Source organism: Loxodonta africana, chromosome 3 (genome assembly GCF_030014295.1).
Source record: "Loxodonta africana isolate mLoxAfr1 chromosome 3, mLoxAfr1.hap2, whole genome shotgun sequence".
Classification (NCBI taxonomy): Eukaryota; Metazoa; Chordata; class Mammalia; order Proboscidea; family Elephantidae; genus Loxodonta; species Loxodonta africana.
Window position 1 is genome coordinate 120,831,030 of NC_087344.1, and position 22,734 is coordinate 120,853,763.

Here is a 22,734-nt window from a genome sequence, read left to right on the forward strand (position 1 = left end):
AATAATGCTGAGCTGATGTCTCTTTTGATAATCCAACTTGCAAAGACCATCAAATTAAATGTCCTGAAACAAACTTCATGCAATTCTTTTTTATTGTTGGAACCCCCTCCTCTTTTTGGTATATATTACTTCATAAAACCTTTAATTTCAGACTAGAAACTGTACCTTCTCTGCAGCACTAACAGGTGGATGTGAACTCATATCTTATTTAACCAACAGTGTCTACGCTATAAATTAGAAGCTTAAAATGTTTAAACCACAGTTGCTTGTCAATTTTCTCACTACAAAATAAAAAGACTAAACGTCATGACTTTAAAACTCCCTCTTATTAACATATTTCTTTAACTCTCCAATTGCTGGCATTATCTTTTCCATTATCCATGATACATCCTTTCCCAATCAAAACAATACTACTGAAAAAGTAGCAACATTTTATAGGGTTATATGTGCCAGGCGCTTTTTGAAGTGATAACATGCACGTGTACACACACGTTCACTCATTTATTCCCCAAAACTACAACTCAGTAAGGTAGGTACCATTATTCTAATTTTACAGAGGAGGAAACTAAGGCACAGAAAAACCTAGTAACTTCCTCAAGGTCATACAACCAGGAAAGAGTTGACAGGAGTTAACCCACGCAGTCAGACTCCAGAGTCATGCTCTTAACCACTAAACAACCTATTTTACTTCCCCACTAATCCAACATAAATCCTGATCCATGCATGTTACGTCAGGCTAATAGTATCCAAAACCAAGATGTGCCATTTATTTTTCTGCTTTGACATCAACCTCTGCCATTACTGAATCTACATTTTCTTCATTTTGTGAACAACTATACTTATTGTTCACATCACAGAAATTAGAATGTTTGTGTACATTTTTAAAAGTGTTTTTTGTACACAAAGGTATTCTGCACCCCATTCACAGCACAGGGAGCACCAAGAATTTCCCTAAAAAAATCCTATCTACTGATTTTTACGCAAACAATGTGCACATTATACAGTTTTGGCCATCTGCGCAAAACCCTCCTGCACGTTATTTCCCTAGGTGCACTACAGGCTGTATGTGTGGCCATGTTATTTGTAAAAAACATGGTACTATTAATAATTTTAAGATGATCCCTCATACTTTGTTAACTCTTTACAGTAAAAGGACTGAACTCAATAAAGCACTATTTGACTCATTTACGAAAAAGCATGGTCAAGACTCTTCATACATTTTTGCAATACCATCAGGAAACCTCTCCAGAGGAAAAATTTCCAAGTTTGGCTGTGTATCAGAATCACCTGGAACAGCTTTCTGAAATTAGATGCTGGGCCCCAGCCAGAGATCCTAAATCAGAACTGTCTGCAGTATGTTGTGTTACATGCAGCAGAGGGGTGTGTGTAGGGGTGGGAGGCACTCAAGTAATCTGCATTTTAAAACCAGAAGATTTTGAGCCAGCCCAAGAACCAGGATTTGCAAACTTCTATTCTAGAGTGGAGGATGCATCTGATTCATCTTTGCTGCACCAGGGTCAGGTATAACCCAACACCCACTGCCGTTGAGTCAATTCTGACTCACAGTACCCTATAAGACAGAGCTGAACTGTCCCATAGAATTTCCAAGGAGCGCCTGGCAGATTCGAACTGCCAGCGTCTTGGTTAGCAGCCATAGCACTTAACCACTATGTCACCAGGGTCAGGTATAGTAAGCCTTTAATAAATATTAAATTCTCTTTAACTATTTCCTTCTACACCCCTCACCAACCCTGATGTCCTGTTTGCAGGCAATGCCACTCTCTTGTCTACCCACACTGAAAGCCTCCTTACTATAAACCAAAAGTAAAGCTCTGAACACCTGTAACTGCATATTAGATTTTCTATTGTTGGAACCCTCTCCTCTTTTTGGTATATGTTACGTCATAAAACCTTTAATTTCAGACTAAAAACTGTACGTTCTCTGTAGCACTGACAGGTGGATGTGAATTCATATCTTATTTAACCAACAGTGTCTACGCTATAAATCAGGAGTTAAAAGCATACTCACACCAATCTTTTCTTCTATGAGCTGTCGAGCATAGTCTATTTGCTGTGGAGTGCCACGAATTGTAAATAACTTCATATTAGGATCTGCATTTGGTGGAGGATTTCTCTGAAGTTCTATTCTTGCACCAGATTGTTGGCTTATGCTTTTTATAGTTTCACCTCCTAAAATCAAAAGACAGTAATTTCTCTAAAGATTCAAAAGATACAAGAGAAGCCACTCAAAAGAAAACGGTCACAATTAAATGGGCTTATAAAAAAAGTTTTGGTCAGTATCCTATCTGACAAAATTCTGTTAAGATTATCCATTTATTCTACACTTCAAAACAAATTATATGAAGTACTTCATGCTTCTCTTGAAATCCCAGCTTTAAAATTGACAACTTACCGAAATATTTGGTTCAAATAAATGTTTTTACAAGCAAAATAGAAGCAAATATAAAGGTTCAAAAATTTAAAAACATGAAAGCAAGGAAAAAACACCAAAAACAAAAACTACTTTTTAGGTCAAAATGGTTCTTACACTAACACTTAAAACTCTTGGTCCCAATACTCTATGTGATCCAAATTCCACATTTTTTTAATTTGATTATTTGAAAATGTTCTTTTACGTTTTAGTTTCTAAATAGTTTTCTACTAAAATTCTGCTTAAGAAAAACCATTGCCACTTGTTTACAAAAGCAACAAAACAGAAAAATTGGATAACGTGCTAAAATTTTCACCATACATTAAAACACCAAGTTTAAAATACTTGCCTTTTCCTATTATCAATCCAGTCTTCCCAGTTGGTACAATGAAATTAAATTCCTGTAGCCCACCAGGTGGTCCCATATTCCAGTTGCCCTGACCTCGACCTCTCCCTCGACCACCAGGTCCAGGTCCACCAGGATTACCAGCCTAAGGAGGGGAAGGACAAGAACAAAGTCAGCATAAAAATAAGCACTTTCCATGTTGAAATTATTACATATCTGCTTTTCCAACTCTCATATACTTGAACTTGAAATTTACAGAAGTTCAGAGATAACTTGGCCCAAATAGTTAACAAATAGTAACAAGCATTCATTCTTCTTATACTGGGGTGAGTATAGCAAGGCACTTATGTAGACCTCTTCCTGCTCCAAGATACCTACCTCAAAGCAATTTAAACCTTCTAGCAATTAATAAAGCATCATCAAGCAGGATAATATAAAAATATAAGGGAGGACTTTCAGATTTGATGAAAACTTTACAAATGGAAATAAAACCATGAAAATGTTCTATCAAACCTGAACACTTCGAAGGAGGTCTGTAATAATTTCTGCAGCATGCTGACATCGGTCTGGAGGTCCTGTTATTTGTGCTATTCTATCCGGTGTTGTTCCATCATCTTCAAAACAGGCAAGCAAAAATTCATTAATTAAACATTAAATGTGTGGCTATCAAAGGTAAAAAACCCCCCCAAAACAAATTGTTATTGCCACCAACACTTAGATTAAGTAATGTACTCGCCTGGTTTAAACTGAATTCGAACACCGGCATCATTTTGTATTTTTTTAATCATCTCTCCATTTCTTCCTATTACAATGCCAACAGCAAATCTTGGAATGGGGACCTTATACAAAGAAGAGTTAAGTATTAAGACAGCCACATACTTCCTGAAAATTAATCTGCATCAAATCAACTGAAGTAAATTTATTTTGATGTTAGGTTTCTACCAAATAGAGCAATAAGATAGAAAATATATACTTCTGTATTCTATGGTAGAAAGTGGGAAAATGGATAAAATGTTAAATGGCTATCTAACACAAAACAGATGGACACTATTTATGGATTAGCATGCAACTATTTTTATAATAGATATTTTTACTTACATCTATCCCTTCATTTCCTCCTATTCTTGACCCATACTCATTTCGAACTTCTCTGAAACCACCTTGATCACGAATTAACTCTAATACCATTTCCTTGGCTTGCTGAAGTAAAAAAAAAAGTTAGCAAATTTAGAAAGCATGTCTCAAAACATTTTAATTATTCATGCATGGTTTGCCCATTTTGCCAGCCAATCCCAACCCCCTTTTTATAAATATAAAGTTAAGTTTACTTGAACTTTGTATGGGTCTCCTGTAATCCTAAGAGGTTTATCAGCACCAGTGTTCTGAGGTCCATCTTGAATCATAACCATTTTAACTCCAGCCCGTTCCTGTTAACAATTGTAGAAACCATATACATCAGCAAATGAGAGGTTGGGGGAAAACTGGCATCGAAGCAGACTAAAAGCACTTATTATACACGCATAATACCTGAAGTTGTTTAATAGTTTCTCCTCCCTTCCCAATAACTAATCCTGCCTTGCTGGCTGGAATCATGATTTCTTGAACTGCATTTCCTGGTCCATCACCATGATGGAAGCCAGGAGCTGGTCTTCCTTTTTCAACAATTTGGTCCAATAACCGTTTTGCTGATCTGTTAACAAATTAATATTCAAGTAGTGAGTTACAACATACCAGAAAGCTTATCCAAAGAGGAAATATAAAACAATACATTCAGGAACCCCTCCCAACACAACTCAGGATTAAGTGGCTTAAAGTTAAACTTTAACAATGTTGTTATTAAAAAGAAAATGTCATCAAGGTTCAAAACTTCTGAAATTATGCAATAAATTTTCTAAATACACAATTCTTAACATTTTGGAGAACAGTCTAAATTTCCTAAGTAGTAACACTCTACTTCTAAAGTTATCTCACAACTAAGCTGATTCATCTAAGAAGACGATTTACATTTTTAAATCGCACCACTTTGCTCAGCCATGTGTTAACTCATTTATTCATTCAACAAACATTCAAGAAATGCCAACCATATGTCAGGCACTCTTCTAGGTAATGGGGTTACAACAAAACAGACTAGAGTTCCTGCTAGAATGGCATATAACTTCATTAAGTAAAAATAACATATCAAATAAAACGTCATTTAGAAAGTGCTATAAAGAAAAACCACAGCAGGGTAAGGTAGACAGAATCTGTGTGAAGGGAGGTGATTTTACACAAACAGATATGGAAGGTCTTAGTGATAAGGAGTCATTCGAAGCAAGACCTCAAAGAAGTTGGGGAGTGACTATGGAAATATCGGGGGAAATTGTTCCAGGGAGAAGAAACATGAAGTATAAATGAGGAACATGTTCGATAGGCTGAAAGACTATAAAGAAGGCTAATGGGGCTAGAACAGAGTGAGTTGGGGGATGAATGATAATAAAGTCAGAGAGGTGACAGGTAGGCCAGACCATTGACTTTTACTATTAACCAAATGCGGAAGCCATGAGAGGACTTTGAGCAAAGCTGTGATGTGAACTGTTTTACATTTTTTTAAAAGATTCACTATGGCTAGGCCATTAGGGTTAAGAAGGAGCCTTTGTGGTGCAGCGGCTAAGTGCTTGGTCGTGAATTCAAAGGTTGGGAATTTGAACCCACCAGCTGCTCTGCTCTGTGGAAGAAAAGACCTCAACCTACTCCAGTAAAGATTATAGCCTTGGAAACCCTACAGAGCGGTTCTACTCTGTCCTACAGGGTTGCTGTAAGTCAGAATTGACTCAACAGCACCTAACAAAAACAACTAGGGACAAAGGTAAAAATAATCAAGTTATCTTGGGAAACTATGCAATAATACAAGCAAATGGTGCCATGGACTAAGGTGACAGTATAAAGTAGCAAGAAGGGGCTGGATTCCCAATAAATTATAAAGGAAAGATGACCAACAGTTGCTCACAGATAAATGCGGAATGAGAAAAAGATAGTTTTAAAACAGCTGCCAAATACTGAAGTATGGTGAATGAAGAAAAAAAGCAGATGGGGGTAGAAGGAAAATAAAGGAATCTATTTTGAATTATCTAAAGTCTGTGATGTCTAAAAGACATTGAAGTAAGAAACTGAGTTGTCAGCTGGATATACAAATCTAGAATTTAGAAAAGAGATCAAGGCTGAAGAAAAAATTTAGAAATATACAAAATTTATGGTCTATAAAGCCATGAGATTACATGGATCCACCTAAGGAGCCCTGGTCGCACTATGGGTTAAGAGCTTGGATGCTAATCAAAAGGCCGGCAACTTGAATCTCCTTGGAAACCCTATGGGGAAGCTCTACCCTGTCTTACAGGGTCACTAGGAGTCAGAATCGACTCAATGGCAACAGATTTGGTTTGGTTGGTTTTAAGGCGTGTGTATAGATACACCTTGTGAGCACTGAATTTTGTGCCAATTCCATGTTGAGGGTCCAGATAAAGCAGAATTAAGAGAGACTGAGGAAGAGCAGCCAGTGAGATAGCTGTCCTGAGGCAAAATAAATCAAGTATTTCAAGGAAGGAGTAGTCGACTGTGTCAAACACTGCTATTAGGCTGACTGATGTGGAGAGGTCATCTGTGGCCTTAACAAGAGCCAACTTCAATGGAATGGTGTGAATAAAAGCCTGACTGGCGTGACTGCAACAGAAAATGGAAAAACAAAAAGGCAGATGACAGAAAGTTTAGCCATGTCTTTTAAGGAGTTTTACTGTAAAAGGGAGTAGAGAAACACCAATGAGGGACAGTTTTTGTTATGGACTGGGGGCAGAGAAAATGTTTCCAACAAGTTTGTATGCTGCTAGAAATTTTTTAGTAGAGATGGGAAAAATAATTACACAGAAGAGACAGTTCAACTGCAGGGACAATGTCCTTCAGTATGAAGGAGGAGCTGGCCTTAGGCACATGAAAACAAAGGCAGTATCTGAGTACTGTATGTACTCAATGAAGGCAGGCTAGTAGATTTATCGGCAGGCAAAGGCAGAAACGTTTCTTAGGATTGCTTCTATGTTTTCAGAAAAGCTAAAATTTGTGATAAGTGAAGATGCTTAAGATTTGGAGGGGAGAGATAAAGTATCAAAAAGTCTTGAAAAAGAGTGAATATACAGAAAAATGTTGGCAATACAAAGGTCCACTCAAGGTTAACGGTGATGAGTTTTAGGGGAAATCAGCTGACATGATTATGTATTCTTTACAAGCAACATTCAGTTCCTTAAGTACAGTTTAAAGTGGATACACAGTCAGTTTTATTCCTTTTCTGTGTTCTATGGTCTAGATGAAACCCTGGTGGTGTAGTGGTTAAGAGCTATGGCTACTAACCAAAAGACTGGCAGTTCAAATCCACCAGCCACTCCTTGGAAACCCTATGGGGCAGTTCTACTCTGTCCTCTAGGGTTGCTATGAGTCGGAATGGACTCAACGGCAACAGGATTGGTTGGTTTATGGTCTAGATGAGGAACCCTAACTGATAAAAGCATGAAGCACATAAACTTGAAAGAAGCTGGGAAAGTTTCAGGGAAGGGGCGGCGAAAGCAGCAATTAAGACAAACTTCAAAGAACCTTTACGTTATAACTGCAAGTCGGTTTTTAAGACTGTCATACTTACTGGACAGATTCAGGTGTTCCAGTTAACATACAAGATCTTTCTGGAAGGCCACCACTGTCTACAATTAAAAAAACCAAAAAATTTTAGATCAAGAAAAAATTAACAGGTTGTATCATTTTCACTAGCATCTTAAAAAACATTAATTACGCTATTTTTCAAATTACTTTAAAAATATGAAGAAAAAAATAGTACCAGGAGCTATCTGTATTTTGCATCCAGATTCCTGTTGTATGCGCGAGATCTGTTCACCTCCTCGGCCAATTACTAGTTTTAAAAAATAAAAAAACAGTTGAAAGATTGTGAAGTCTCTTTTGATTATGTTAATAAAGTTTTAAAATTAGGTTACTTACTGAATCCAACCATTCCATCTGGAACTTTGTATTCTTCCGTCATTACAGACCTGCTAAGAAACACCAGAAACAAGAACAGTTTGTTTACATACAAAATGTCCTCTACTAATAAAAACCAGAAGTTTAATTTAAGCTCCTAATTGCCTAAATTAAGGTTCTAGGTATATACTCATAGCCAAAATACTCAATACAGTCTATCATCTGAGTAAACTCACTATCTTAAATAAGGTGACACATCAAGTAAGGAGGGGATGGTGTGTGGAACAGTCTGAAGGCATGTAACTGAAAAGGAGTTGGGGGTGGAGTTCAAGGAATGTCATGTTAAGAGTTATACTAATTCACCCTGAAACCAAACCAAACCAAACCCGTTGCCATTGAGTCGATTTCAACTCCTATAAGAAAGAGTAGAACTGACCCATAGGGTTTCCAAGGAGCAGCTAGTGGATTCACACTGCCAATCTTTTGGTTAGCAGCCAAGTTCTTAACCACTGTGGCACCAGGGCTCCAACAGTTTATCTCAATCTGGCTAATTCCACCTATCCTTCCAATTTATAAATATATCTCACTCAAACAAACAAAAAGTCATTTTCTTCACATATACGACAACATACGCAGACACAAATTCCCTATACATGAACTTCGCTGTCATTAAAAACAAAGGAAAGAAAAAAAAGACCGAAATGGATGTCAGAACACACTCTGAAACTTGCTCTTGAACGTCATGTAGCTAAAGCAAAATGAAGAAATAAAGTCAAAGAGCTGAAGAGAAGATTTCAAAGGGTGGCTGGGGAAGACAAAGTATTATAATGAAACGTGCAAAGACCTGGAGTTAGGAAACCAAAAGGGAAGAACACACTTGGCTTTTTCAAGGTGAAAGAACTGAAGGAAAAACACAAGCCTCGCGTTGCAATTCTGAAGGATTCTACTGGGAAAATATTAAAGGATGAAGGAAGCATCAAAAGAAGATGGAGGAGGTGGGGCCAAGATAGAATAGCCATATGCTTCCGTTGATCCCTCTTACAACAAAGACTAGAAAAAACAAGTCAAACGATTACATCTATGACAAGCTAGGAGCCCTGAACATCAAAGGCAAAGTCAGGAAACAAACTGAGCAGCACAGGAAGACAGAGACGGTTTAGAAGTGGAGAGGAGTGGAGTTGTGGGACCTAAATTGCCGGCGTCCCTCAGGCACCATTCCAGGGAGTGGCTGTGGTGGGCTGGTAGTAGGGTTAGTCCACAGTTTCCTGAGCAGCAGCCAGCCACACAGCCTACTCACACCCCCGGAACCAGAAAAGAATGGCGCTCTCCACAAAAGCTAAGCACTTGTGTATATTTTACTGCACCCCCCCACCCCCAAGCCGGCTTACGTGGCTGATTTCCCTGGGCCTGAGATAGACCCCGTTGACTGCCTGGAGCTATCCGCCCAGCCTTGGAGAAGGAATGAATTAACAACTGAGGGAAAAGGTAATTTGCCAGCTCCACTAACCTGGGAAGCTCAGGACAGAAGCGGCTCCTGTCCAGGCATAAACGGTCTGTGGACTTTGAATACCTCCTCCCCCTGCGTAGACTTGTGTGGGCCTATTTCAGGAGAATAGGCCCTTGTTGGCAGACTACAACTGTTTCAGCTGTATGGTGAAGAGGTCGGTGTTTGATGTTTGACACCACTCTGCCTATTAAACAGGGTCCTCACCTACCCACATCAGGGGCCTAAGGACTAGCAGCTCCACTCAGGTCACCCAGCCACCCGTGACAGGGGTCCAAGGGTAACTGGTACCTCCCAGTCCTTACAACCAAAAACAATGGGTGCCCATGGTCTGTCTGCAGAACCCACCCACCTGTACACTCTAGGAAAGAGTGACGCGCATTCCTCAGAGACATTTCGGGGATGATGCCCAGTCCCCAGCCTTGTTCAGAGCATGATCCTCTGCTGCAGCCAGATACCGGTACCTAGACCAATCACCCCTGCCCCTCTAAGACTGTACGACAGAGCCTGTACCATACACTTGATGACCAGCTACCTGGACACCTGAGCTGAATTCATACAAGAAAAGTGAATGGACTCCTAGACTGATATACCTGGTAATAGCTCTAGCCATCTGGTGACAGGACATCAGAGCTTCAGTGGTAAAATAATCAACAAGCTCTCAAAACAAAGAATCAAGGGATCTTCTAGATGAAAGCGCCTTCCTGGAATTACCGGATGCAGAATGCAAAAGATTAATACACAGATCACTTCAAGATATTAGGAAGGAAACCAGGCAATATGCAGAGCAAGCCAAGGAACACACCAATAAAGCAAATGAAGAAATTAAAAAGGTTATTCAAGAACATAATGAAAAATTTATTAAGCTGCAAGAATCCATAGAGAGACAAATCAGAAATTCAGAAGATTAACAATAAAATTACAGAATTAGATAACTCAATAGAAAGTCAGAGGAACAGAATTGAGCAAGTAGAAGGCAGAACTGGTGAGCTTGAAGATAAAGCACTTGGCACCAAAATATTTGAAGAAAAATCCGATAAAAGAAGATGGAAGGAATACAGAGTCAATATAACAAAAACCACTGGTCTACGTTCAATCATTTCAGAAGGCAGTGTGTGATCATGAACTGATGGTACCGAAGGAAGAGGTCCAAGCTGCACTGAAGATACTGGGGAAAAACGAGGCTCCAGGAATTAATGGAATAAAAACTGAGATGATTCAACAAACCGAGGCAGTGCTGAAAGTGCTCACTTTTCTATGCCAAGACATTTTGGAAGACAGCTATGTGGCAAACTGACTGAAGAGAACTGCATTTATGCCTATTCCAAAGAAAGGTGATCCAACCAAATGCAGAAATTACCAAATAATACCATCAATGTCACAGGAAGTAAAATTTTCTCAAAAGTGGCTACAGCAGTACATGGACAGGGAATCCAGAAATTCAAGCTGGATTCAGAAGAGGACGTGGAAAAAGGGATATCATTCCTGTCAGATGGATCATGGCTGAAAACAGAATATCAGTGCTTTACTGACTATGCAAAGCATTCGACTGTGTGGATCACAACAAATGATGGATAACATAGCAAAGAATGGGAATTCCAGGATACTTTGTACTCAGGAGCAATCTGTACATAGATCAAGAGGAGTCATTTGAACAGAAAAAGGGGATACTACATGGTTTAAAGTCAGGAAAGGTGTGCATCAGGATTGTGTCCTTTCATCACACTTATTCAATACGTATGCTGAGTAAATAAACAGAGAAGGTGGAGAGGCATCAGGATGAGAAGAATCATTCACAACCTGCAATATGCAGATGACACAGCCTTACTTGCTGAAAGTGAAGAGGACTTGAAGCACTTCTGATGAAAATCAAAGATTACAGTCTTCAGTGTGGATTACACCTCAACAGAAAGAAAACAAAAATCCTCACTAGACCAACAAGCAACATCATGATAAATGGAGAAAATACTGAAGTTGTCAAGGATTTCATTTTACTTGGATCCACAATCAATATCCATGGAAGCCACAGACAAGAAATCAAAGAACAGACTGTACTGAGCAAATCTGCTGCAAAAGGCCTCTTTATAAAGTGTTAAATTGCAAAGATGTCACTTTGAGGACTAAGGTGAACCTGATCGAAGCCATGGTATTTTCAATCACCTCGTACACATGTGAAAGCTGGCCAATGGATAAAGAAGACTGAAGAACTGATGCCTTTGAATTATGGTGCTGGTGAAGAATACTGAATATACCATGCGCTACCACAAGAATGAACAAATTTGTCTTGAAAGAAGTACAGCCAGAATGCTCCTTAGAGGATGGCAAGGCTTCATTTCACATACTTTAGACATGTTATTAAAAAAAAATTATTAGGAGGGACCAATTCCCGGAGAAGGACATCATGCTTGGGAAGGTAAAGGGTCAGTGAAAAACGGAATGATCTTCAACGAGATGCACTGACACACTGGCTGCAACAATGGGCTGAAACATTAACAACTGGGAGGATTGTGCAGGACCGGGCAGTGTTTCGTTGTGTTGTACATAGGGTCATCATGAGTCAGAACTAACTCGATGGCTCTAAACAACAACAACTTAGTTGTGTTTATACACAGTTAAATGAAAACTCACAAAACATTTTTTGAAAATCTTTTGACTATACCTTTGCTGCTGATGCATTGGTGGTAACTGTGTTCCAAAAGCTACCAAAAAATTAAAGATAAAATGTAAATTTGCAATTTAAATTCACACCTATATATTTTAACAATACAATCTTACTGAACAATTGTAAAATCTGTTCATGACACACAGAAAATACATCAAAGAGAACAAAATTTTATATAGAATTCTTAAATCGGCATTGAAAGTGAGCAAAATGGAAAAGAAGGATGGAGATTATTAGCAATAGAATAGAGTAAAACACTTTCCTTTTTCATGTAGTGTAAGCATAGATTAAGAATTGAAGCAGTTAAATAAACTGAACGTGTAAGGTAAGTTAGCACCAAATCTTACTAATATACCTGGCCATAATTAAAGTGAGAGGTTGCAGAAGTAGGAAATAAAGGTATGCATTTACAAAGAAATTCAGGCTAGACATTCTAGAAGACTATTTACAGACTTTAGATATTAAAATTTGGTTAGTTTTTAACCCAGCTTTAAATACTTACAGTCATTTTGAGGAGCAACTTTCTTAGCATCTGGTTGATCTGCAAAATTAAGAGTTTTTTAATTTTTTTGCCAGTAAGTATAATTTTAAGACTTAGTTTCCCCCCAAACAAAATTAAATATTAATATAACATTTATTGACTTATCTGATGATAGTGTTTGTCATGTGAACAGAAATTGCCAAAACTCAACCCATACTTGTAGTAGTCTAAAAAAATTACGTTTTCATTCTCTTCATGTTTAAAGATGCACAGACATTTAAAAAAAAAAAAAAAACTTTTTTGACTGTATCAAAGCACTGACCTTAATGTACGTTAAGCACTTTTGAATGATTTAAGAAAGTATTTAGATCCGTTACTAGAAAAATATCACATGCTAAAGGCTAATGATGCTTCCACTGTAGGAACTGAAGATTGGAAGAAAGAAAAAAGCTATCAAAATGTGAAAATCTGACATATCAGAAGTTGAGTGTATCTGACAGTGACCACAAAGCTATGCAAAAAATAAATTCACATTACAAGGCAATCGCAATCTAAACTGTTGAATTTTCCTAACCAAACGTTTCGCAGCAAAACACTTCAGCAGAAACACTCAAAGCAACTACATGACTACCTTCCTCTGAATCCTTTACACAGATGAGTAAATACAATGCATACCTTAAAAGAGACAACCTGTAGCTGAAAGTACTATTCTCCTCCCCCCTTCAAATGTAAATAATTAAACATCAGAATGTTGTGCAGCAAAAATTCAGACACATAATCCAAGAAATATTTGTGTCCATTTCAAGAATCCACTGGTTTATTTCACGTTTACATACTAAACACAGGTAATAAATAAAAATTCCTGCCTTTAAAAGGAGAGGGCATTCCCTCCCAGTGTGTTGTACTGCTCGGACTTGTCCAAGAGCCATCTACACATAAAATAAAAAGAATACATTACATACAACATCTGAAGCATCATTAGCTCATTTTTTTTTGTATATTAAAAACCTCACTATAAATATGAAAGACACTTAAATGAAAGGAAACCAAGTACTCCTGGTCAAAAAGCTACTAATACATTCTATAAGCTCAAGAATCCTCTTTAAAAACAAAAAACAAAACAAACAAACAAAAAAGTGGGCAAAAAGAAAATGTATCAAAATTCATATATCAAACCTAAAAGAAAAATTACATGCATACTTCTAAGTTCGGAACTTCGACATTAAAAAAAAAAACACAAGGCACTGTAAATCCACTGTTATAAGTTAAACCTGAAACACAAAATACTAAAACAAACAAAACATAAAAAGTGGTATAACCTGCAACACGCTGAAGTAGCAAGCTATAGAAACTTCAACCTTTAAAATGAAATCTGAAATAGCAAAATCATGAAAACATAGCATACAAAGATTCATTTATGCATGATGAGAAAAACTAGTGAGATGTCTCCTAAACAATTCTTTTTTTTGTTTTTTTTTTTCCATTATATTAACAATAAGTCTGTGCAAACTATCAATCTGGCACAATCCTAAGAGAGAAAACTGAACTGCTTCTTAATAAGACAAAGTTTGCTGGCTGACCCAAACTTTACCTACCTTGTTCAGGTCTCTCTTTTTTTCCTTTCCCTTTGAGGCTAACAAAAATCTTACAATTTTAGGAACCTTATGATTAAAGTAATGTTTCAATAAAAACATTTGAAAAATATTGAAAAATCCCTTCAGCTAAACACTGTATAAGATAATTAAAATACTTCTGGTATAACTTACCTCCATCTTCTAAAGGTCTTTTTTGTCCCCCATAACCATAGTCATTTGAGTTCAGTGATGTACCAGCATCACCTCCAATTTTTGCTGCAATCTTAAAACAAACAAATAAAAACCACACCTTCATCATCAAGAATGGCACAAACTATTACGTATTACATTCAACAGTATATATCCTTACTTCTTAACTCATATATATGCTAAATATTTACATAATGGTATTAATTTGATAAAAAGACAAATTAAACTCAGATCAATTTACTGCTACTATTGAAGCTGGAAACCCTGGTGGTGTAGTGGTTCAGTGCTATGGCTGCTAACCAAAAGGTCGGTAGTTTCAATCTGCCAGGCGCTCCTTGGAAACTCTGTGGGGCAGTTCTATTCTGTCCTATAGGGTCGCTATGAGTCAGAATCAACTCGACGGCAGTGGGTTTGGCTTTTTGGTTTATTAATATTTCAGGGCATTATCAATCAATCATCACCTGCAATTAAGCTTCTGATACACCCCTATAAGAACCAACAAAGAAGTAATCGGCTAGAAATCTTTAGAAGATAGACTGACCAAATAGCTTTGAAGAAAACCTGTGTTCTAATTGTGTTTTCTCCATGGTTTTTATCCTTCAAAAGCTGTATGTTGAGTACAGAGAATGTGAACACCTTGTAGGACCCTAAGTCTGTGCTATCCAATACAGCAGCCACAACTACGTGTGGTTATTGAGCACTTGAAATGTGGCTGGTTCAAACTGAGATGCGGTTTAAGTGTTAAAATACACACTGGATATATAGACAACTTAGAACAAACAAAAAATGTAAAGTATCTTTTACGCTGATCACATGTCGAAATGATATCATCTGGATATGCTGGGTTAAATACAAATACCTGGCTTGTATTTCTATTGGACAGTGTTGCTTCAAAGTAACATGGGGGAGGCAGGGAGGCAGGAGCCTGGGGAGCTGTACCTCCAAAAAAAACCTCAGCTATAGGACTGTAATCCTATTAAAGTCACGTCACTTTAAAAATTTTATAATTTAGAGTGGGGTAAGTAATTGCACCTGACTAAACATCACTTAAGAAAAACCAGCCTCAAGTCATAAGTAGCACACAACCAGTGGACATTAATGCATTTTTCTATGAAACACGAAATGGAACTAAGTATTGGTAAAAAAAAAAAAAAAAAAAAAAGTATTTCTAAGCGCTACCAATGAAGCACTCTTCTGTTATTGTTAGATGCCATCGAGTCACTTCCGACTCGTAGTGACCCTATGTACAACAGAACGAAACACTGCCCAGTCCTTAGCCATCCTCACAACTGTTATGCTTGAGCCCACTGCTTGTTGTCAATCCATCTCGTTGAGGGTCTTCCTCTTTGTCACCGACCCTGTACTTTAAAAAGCATGATGTCCTTCTCCAGGAACTGGTCCCTCCTGATAACATGTCCAAAGTAAGGGAGATGAAGTTTTGCCATCTTTGCTCCTAAGGAGCATTCTGGCCGGACTTCTTCCAAGACAGATTTGTTCGTTCCTTTGGCGGTTCATGATACATTCAACATTCCTCATCAACACCGTAATTTAAAGGAATCAATCCTTCTTCAGTCTTCTTTATTCATCGTCCAGCTTTCACATGCATACGAGGTGACTGAAAACACCATGGCTTGAGTCAGGCACACCTTAATCCTTAAAGTGATGTCTTTGCTTTTTAACACTTTAAAGAGGTCTTTTGCAGCAGATTTGCCCAATGCAATACATTGTTTGATTTCCTGACTGCTCCTTCCCTAGGTGTTGATTGTGGATCCAAGGAAAATGTAATCTTTGACAACTTCAATCTTTTCTCCGTTTATCATGATGTTGCTTATTGGTGCAGCTGTGAGGATTTCTGTTTTCCTTATGTTAAGGTATAATCTATACTGAAGGCTATAGTCTTTGATCTTCATCAGTAAGTGCTTCAAGTCCTCTTCACTTTCAGCAAACAAGGTTGTGTTATCTGCAGGTTATGAGTCTTCCTCCAATCCTGATGCTTGTTCTCCATACAGTCCAGCTTCTCGGATTATTTGCTCAGCATATACTGAATAAGTAGGATGAAAGAATGCAATCCTGATGCACACCTTTCTTGACTTTAAACCATGCAGTATCCCCTTGTTCTAAGGACTGCCTCTTGATCTATGTACAATTAAGCATCCCAGAATTCCCATTCTTTGCAATGTTATCCATAATTTGTTATGATCCACAGTCGAAACCCTTTGCATAGTCAATGAAACACAAGTAAACGTTCTTCTGGCATTCTTTGCTTTCAGCCAAAATCCAGCTATGATATCCCTTGTTCTACATGCTCTTCTGAATTCAGCTTGAATTTCTGGCAGTTCCCTGTCGATGTACTGCTGCAACTGCTTTTGAACCATCTTCATCAAAACTTTATTTGTGTGTTACATTAATGATATTTGGTAATTTCTGCATTCTGTTGGATCCCCTACACTATACGTTATAATAAACGTTTTATACTTATTTTTCATTGAATCACCACAACTACCTCCTGAGATAGAATACTCAGTGAAGTAGATTCATTTTACAGTTGGAAAAAATCCCGGAGGACACATAGCAAGTAAATGGTGGTCATCTCTATCTGGTGCCAAATGCCTTCAACTTGGGGCAATCCCTTGTTTCTAAATTTATATATAGCTCCATGCTAGTTACTATCATCAAAATTTGGTTTTCTGGTTAATTTTTTTTTTCACAGAAAATGTCAAGAATACTCAAAACTGTAATAATGTAATGAACTCCAGTTTATCCATCACCCATCTTCAATAATCATAATGGCTTTACTAGGATTATTCCTTACTGTAAATAAAATGGAGATCCTGACATAAAACTATTTCAACTGCATCAAGCCTTATTATCAGGAAAATGGAGAGGGTAAAGCCAAATTTGAGGAGCCCTGGTGGCATAGTGGTTTAAGTGCCCAGCTGGTGATCAAAGGTGGGTGGTTTGAACCTACCAGGCACTCTATGGAGAAAGATGTGGCAGTCTGCTTCCATAAAGATTTACAGCCTTGGAAACCCTATGGGGGCAGCTCTACTCTGTCCTGTAGAGCTGCTATGAGTTGGAAGTGACTTGACAGCAACGGGTTTGGTTTGGGTGGAAGGGCAAATTCAAGGACTTCAGTCTTATGTCCAATACGTATCAGTTTCCATAAATTAGCTGTACTTCCTAGGGCTCCTGGATTTCCCTTTTCTCATCTATAAATACAAATAACTACCATAATGGGCATTAGGACTAAGTATAATAAAATATAGCGCTTGATAAAGAGAGCTCCACACGTTTGATTTTGCTGACTTTGTAAACTCTAGTCAATCTAAACTTCCTCAGCCATTCTTCACTTTCTCAATCAAAAGTCTGTTTGTATCTTTCATCATTTAATTCAAATCTTATTTCTTTCCTGTAAGTTTTCCTAATCGCGCCTGAAAACAACTGTGTTTCTACCCCTAAATCTTAAAGCGCTCAGTATTTGAAATGTTCATTAGGAACTGAATGTTCTAACATTCAGATCAGAGAAAACAGCACTACTAATTAAAGAAAAATGGTTTAGGCTGTAAATACCTCCTAGGGTTTACAAATGCTCTACAAGTTTGCAGAGCAGCAGCACTTCTTGAATTTCAAGGAACTTTTGCACAGACAAAGGATACTTACATATACCTCCTTATTCTGGTACAGGAGCCCTGGTGATGCAGTGGTAAGGCACTGGGATGCTAACCAAAAGGTCAGCAGTTCAAATCCACCAGCTCACTCCTTGGAAACCCTATGGGGCAGTTCTACTGTCCTATAGAGTCCCTATGAGTTGGAAACAACTCGATGGCAATGGGTTTGAATTCTGGTGCAGAGGTTAAGAGCTCAGGCTGCTAACCAAAAGTCAGGCAGTTCGAATCTACCAGCCCCTCCTTGAAAACCCTATTGGGCAGTTCCACTCCGTCCCGTAGTGTTGCTATGGTTGGAATCAACTCTACAGCAATGAATTTGGCTTTTTTAAATTCAGTAGTCTGAAAACTATCCAAATTAAAATGCAGCCTGATACTTAATCCACTCAAAAGAACCATTAACACTAGCTCAAAAATTCAGAAATGATATAATTACATTAAAGAGTTTTTTAGTAAAAATACCAACACAGGCTGGATCAATTCTCCAAGATCAACAGAATATGTGTATTTCCTAGGCCACTACAAGGAGGATTAATTTAAGATAAACAATAATTCCTAACCTCTAAGTATACAATCCTTATTAGGCCCTCAGAATTAATTGTAGGTAATCCCTAACTTTATTTGATTTTAACCCACAGTAATAATTCAAGCTTTCCATTTGGACCTGATTCTACTTAAATGAGTTTTTCTTGCTTTCACTTACTTTATTAGCATTTTCACTTTCTTCATGGACCGTTCTCAGAATCCAAGAATTTCAGAATTAAAAGTAAATTGAAAAGATTACTTAGTCATACTGCCTGATTTCAGAGATTGAAATAATAACAATAATAAGGCGATTACCAGAAGAGACATAAACTACCTAAATGCCCAAAATGCCTATCTCCTAATTTTCAGTCTACTGCATGTTTTGCCTAAGCTTTGGGATCAGACTGCTTAAGGCTGTAATCTTGCTGGTTCTACTGCCCACCTGCTTTTTACTCTTTGCCTAATTTTCTCAAGTATCCTGTGCCTCATTTACCTTATCTGTATAAAATACAGTTTCTAGGCCTACCTCATAGGAATGTTGTGAGGATTAAATAAATTAATACCAAATATACTTGCACAGAAACTAGTATATAGTGTATCCTCAATAAGCTGCCAGCTGTTATGAACAAATCAACACACTGTAATTCAACTACAAAGCAGGGTCCACATTGTGACTTCAAATATTTATTCAAAAAAATTTAACAGATTTTTATTCACCCTAGCCAAAAACACACATTCTACTAGTGAAAAATGCGCCTGTCTCTGTTTTTGTATCTCTAGGATCTAGTACAAAGTTACCCATATTATAGGCAGTCAAGAAATAAATTTTGAAAGAACAGAATTATCTTAAAAACAAAATTTCATTACTACATTAATTTGTTAGATGTTTATTGACCCAATTAAATATTTAGTACATTTTACGGGTAGGGTCCAGAAGGTAGGGTCCAGAAGGATTCAGTTCTCATGGACTAGAATTGTATAAGAGGGGTGGAGAACACCAGAAATATTACCAGGCCATCATTTCATTAACCTTCAAATCCTCTCTCTAGAACAAAGGAATCTTCACTTATTACCACAATCAAGCCTCTCCTATCCTATGACAAAATAATAAAAAAAAACCATACCCAAATGTAGTTTTCAATGCAGAGATGGTAATAAAAAACCAACAGCTCCATTTGGTATTTTCCTACCATCCAAAAAATATATTGTAGCCTGACTCACTTTTGCAATATTAGGGAAGAGGATAAAGAGTAATGAAGTACTTAACTATTAATTTAACAGTTGTTTAAAAGGAAAGGAAACCCTGGTGGCAGTGGTTAAGTGCTATGGCTGCTAATCAAAAGGTAAGCAGTTCAAATCCACCGGGTGCTCCTTGGAAACTCTATGAGACAGTTCTACTCTGCCCTATAGGGTCGCTATGAGTTGGAATTGACTCCTGGGCAATGGGTTTTTGAAGGAAAAGGATGGAAACAACGTATTCTTGCTCAGTTTTTGATCTACCCCTCTATTCATCTAGTCTCACACTGCCCAGTTTTGTTCCTACTGAACTCCTAGGTAGGTTCAAACCACCAACATTTCATTTACACTTCTTTTTATGAGTGATCAACAAAGACCTAACTAAAAAAAATCCTAATCTCACCCTCTGGAGTTACAGTTTGAAATCTACAAAAAAATGAAATTTTGAAGTGTAGAGGTTGGAAACCCAAAACTAGGGAAGCAATCTGGTGCCCCTCTGCTAGATTTTGTCCAGAGTATTATAAAAATTTGGAAATTTCACATAAAAAAATAGACTAACAGGAATTCTCTTGAAAAAGAGAAGATCAGCAACTCCACCTGAATTATCAGAATACAAAAATCAGGTAAATACTACCAGTATTTACTACATAGGGACCACAGAACCTAATATCCAAATAACAGAACCATCCAGTTAAAAATGCCAATAGCACCCTCATTCATAAAACACCTCTCGAGCTCCCTGAGGTCAAGAAGCTGTTCTTATGCATCTTCCTCCTAAAAAACATTGTTTTACACTCTGGATAAAAGAAATTTAAGGTTAGTCGGGGATATTGAAAATATAATATGCTCTTTACACAGATGAGTGAACAGTATTTCTGATAACTGACCTAACTTATTTCAGTCAAAGTAGTACTATTCCCTAGTTATTCCACACTTATTTAGACAAACAGCTATGACTTATAGGGGCATCCTCAAATTAATAAAAATGGGTAATTCAACAACTGGGAATCTCAGATTTAAGATGGATTTTATAAAGAAACCTTTAAATCATCACAGCAAAGGCATGAGGGCAGCTAACCTATGTCATACAAAGAAGACAAGAAATTACATACTTTCAGAATAATTTCTATATTTAAAAAGACTAGCTTTACTCAGGAAATTATAACTCAGCCACACAAAAAAATCCAATTTTCAACTAAAGCATGCAATTCAAGGTCTTTCACAATTTGGATCTCAGATTCATCTGTACCTCTTCTCACCTCATTTTCCACCCTTACTATCTCCTACAGTGATTCCACTCCTAGGTTCTTGTCATTGCAAAATCCTTGTGCCTTTACACATGTTGGTTCTTTTCTCCACTGGTCAAACACACATTCTCTAATGCCTTGCTCAAATATCACCCCTTTACTTGGGCAGTTAGGTGCCCTGATGCCCTGTACAGTGCTTGCCTGACTCTTAGTTGGATCTCCATAAATGCTTATAGAACAAGTGCATGAACTAACAGCACCCATATTTTGTCTACTACTCTGACAGCATTAATCAGATACTACTATTCATTTGCATTTGGTTCCCTTACTATACTACAGCTTCCTAGATGGCACAGATTCAATTTCCAAAACCAAAACCAAGACCACTGCCCTCGAGGTGATTCCAACTCACAGCGACCCTATAGGACAGAGCAGAACTGCCCCATAGAGGCTCAATTTACACATAAAAAAATCTCCAGCATCTGGATTCGGCATGTAGCACAAATTACATCAATATGTTGATTGAATAAAATAATTCTGCTGACTCTTCCCACCTGAATAAATAATAAAATCACTAACAGAATTTCTGTCACAGTTACATAAACGTTTATGTTGTTATTTTAAGCATGTTCTTAAGTAGTAAATACTTAGGTGAAAAAACCCAGAATTAGTATTAACGATGACCTTTTGCTGATTCTCCCAAATATTTCTGATTATAAATGGCTATACGTATATTTTTTATGAATTCGGCTTTTGATTCAAACGATCCTTTAATCGTCCTGGAGAATAAAAAAACAAGTTAAAGAAGTGACCTCCTAATGCAATCAAAACACACTAGAAAATTGGTGATTATCATTCTCCTAACACTATGGTGTACTACTTTTTTCACAGCTTTAGTTTGGGAAAGAAGTGCCTTCGGGGCAAATGAACGCACCTACGCGGTACAAAGAGGTCTGGTCAGTTTACAACTCTGAACAGCGAGGCAGATTCAAATTGAAACTTCGGGTATAATGAGCCTGAGGCCATTTTGAGAAATAATGGGGGAAAGACTGGTAGAGAACTGAGTGACACGGAAATCCCGCCCAGAGGAAGGATTCCGTCTCGGGATACTAATACTCTAAGTCTCTTCCATGTAGGTGTAAAGGTGAATGACATAGATCCTTTAATTGAGAGAGAGAGCTAAAGAGAGTTGGAAGCTGTAAAGTATGCTTTAATGACAAATCCCTTACTACGGCTCCTGATAGCAGACCTTACTCCTTTCTCAAACTCATTATTTTTCCACACTACTGTGTGAAACTACGCGCGCTTTATCCCACGGAAGATGATGTTCACTCTGAGAAAAACGGAAGGTTAAACTAACTCCTTGGAGAAGCGCGAGTGCGGTAGAAAGGAGAGAAAAGACCTAAAGCCATTTTGTGTAGCACGCGTGGGTTCTAAGTAGCTTAGACACTAAAAACACAAAACCAGGTTCTGGTCTCCAACCGATATAACGACGTGGGAAAACCGGAGTAGCCTCACATTTCGGAGGCCAGAAGGTCATCGCTTGACTCTTCCTCATGCGCCAAGAGGCAGCGGCCTACTCAGCCAGCGGCCAAGTACCGTGAGCTGTCGGGATCCCGCCGCGCGGTCCAGGCTTACCTGCCGGGCTCTCTGCAGCGCATCTTTGAAAGCATCGTTCACTCCTCCACCGCCGCCACCGCCACCACCAGCTGAGCCCGAGGAGGGTGGAGGCACCGTTGAATAGTCTGCCATGGTTACCCTACAGTGGCCGCTGCCGCTTCTTCGCAGAGACCTCCTCTAAGCTAACTGCTAAGAAAGAAAGAAAATGGCGGCCGTCGAGCCTGTACCACATTCTTGTGCGACC

At 38.1% G+C, this 22,734-nt stretch overlaps 1 protein-coding gene across 12 annotated transcripts in view; it reads right to left on the reverse strand.

Moving 5' to 3' along the window:
• Nucleotides 1-22,732, reverse strand: part of FUBP1 (far upstream element binding protein 1) — a 38,605-nt gene extending 15,873 nt beyond the window's left edge. For 3 of the 12 annotated variants that reach the window (XM_064282142.1, XM_010591165.3, XM_023549447.2), the window contains exons 1-15: nucleotides 22,509-22,731; nucleotides 14,180-14,270; nucleotides 13,280-13,342; nucleotides 12,435-12,473; nucleotides 11,930-11,969; nucleotides 7,788-7,840; nucleotides 7,630-7,701; nucleotides 7,438-7,495; nucleotides 4,305-4,467; nucleotides 4,106-4,204; nucleotides 3,876-3,977; nucleotides 3,514-3,616; nucleotides 3,291-3,391; nucleotides 2,781-2,922; nucleotides 2,030-2,190 (exon numbers count right to left, since the gene is read on the reverse strand). In XM_064282142.1, the coding sequence (XP_064138212.1) occupies nucleotides 2,030-2,190; nucleotides 2,781-2,922; nucleotides 3,291-3,391; nucleotides 3,514-3,616; nucleotides 3,876-3,977; nucleotides 4,106-4,204; nucleotides 4,305-4,467; nucleotides 7,438-7,495; nucleotides 7,630-7,701; nucleotides 7,788-7,840; nucleotides 11,930-11,969; nucleotides 12,435-12,473; nucleotides 13,280-13,342; nucleotides 14,180-14,270; nucleotides 22,509-22,622 (1,401 nt within the window). In that variant the 5' untranslated portion in view covers nucleotides 22,623-22,731. Of the gene's footprint in view, nucleotides 1-2,029; nucleotides 2,191-2,780; nucleotides 2,923-3,290; nucleotides 3,392-3,513; nucleotides 3,617-3,875; nucleotides 3,978-4,105; nucleotides 4,205-4,304; nucleotides 4,468-7,437; nucleotides 7,496-7,629; nucleotides 7,702-7,787; nucleotides 7,841-11,929; nucleotides 11,970-12,434; nucleotides 12,474-13,279; nucleotides 13,343-14,179; nucleotides 14,271-22,508 lie in introns of all 12 variants that reach the window. The other 9 variants (XM_064282146.1, XM_023549452.2, XM_064282141.1 and 6 more) reach the window with 8 other exon arrangements.
• Between the last annotated feature and the right edge of the window lie 2 nt (nucleotides 22,733-22,734).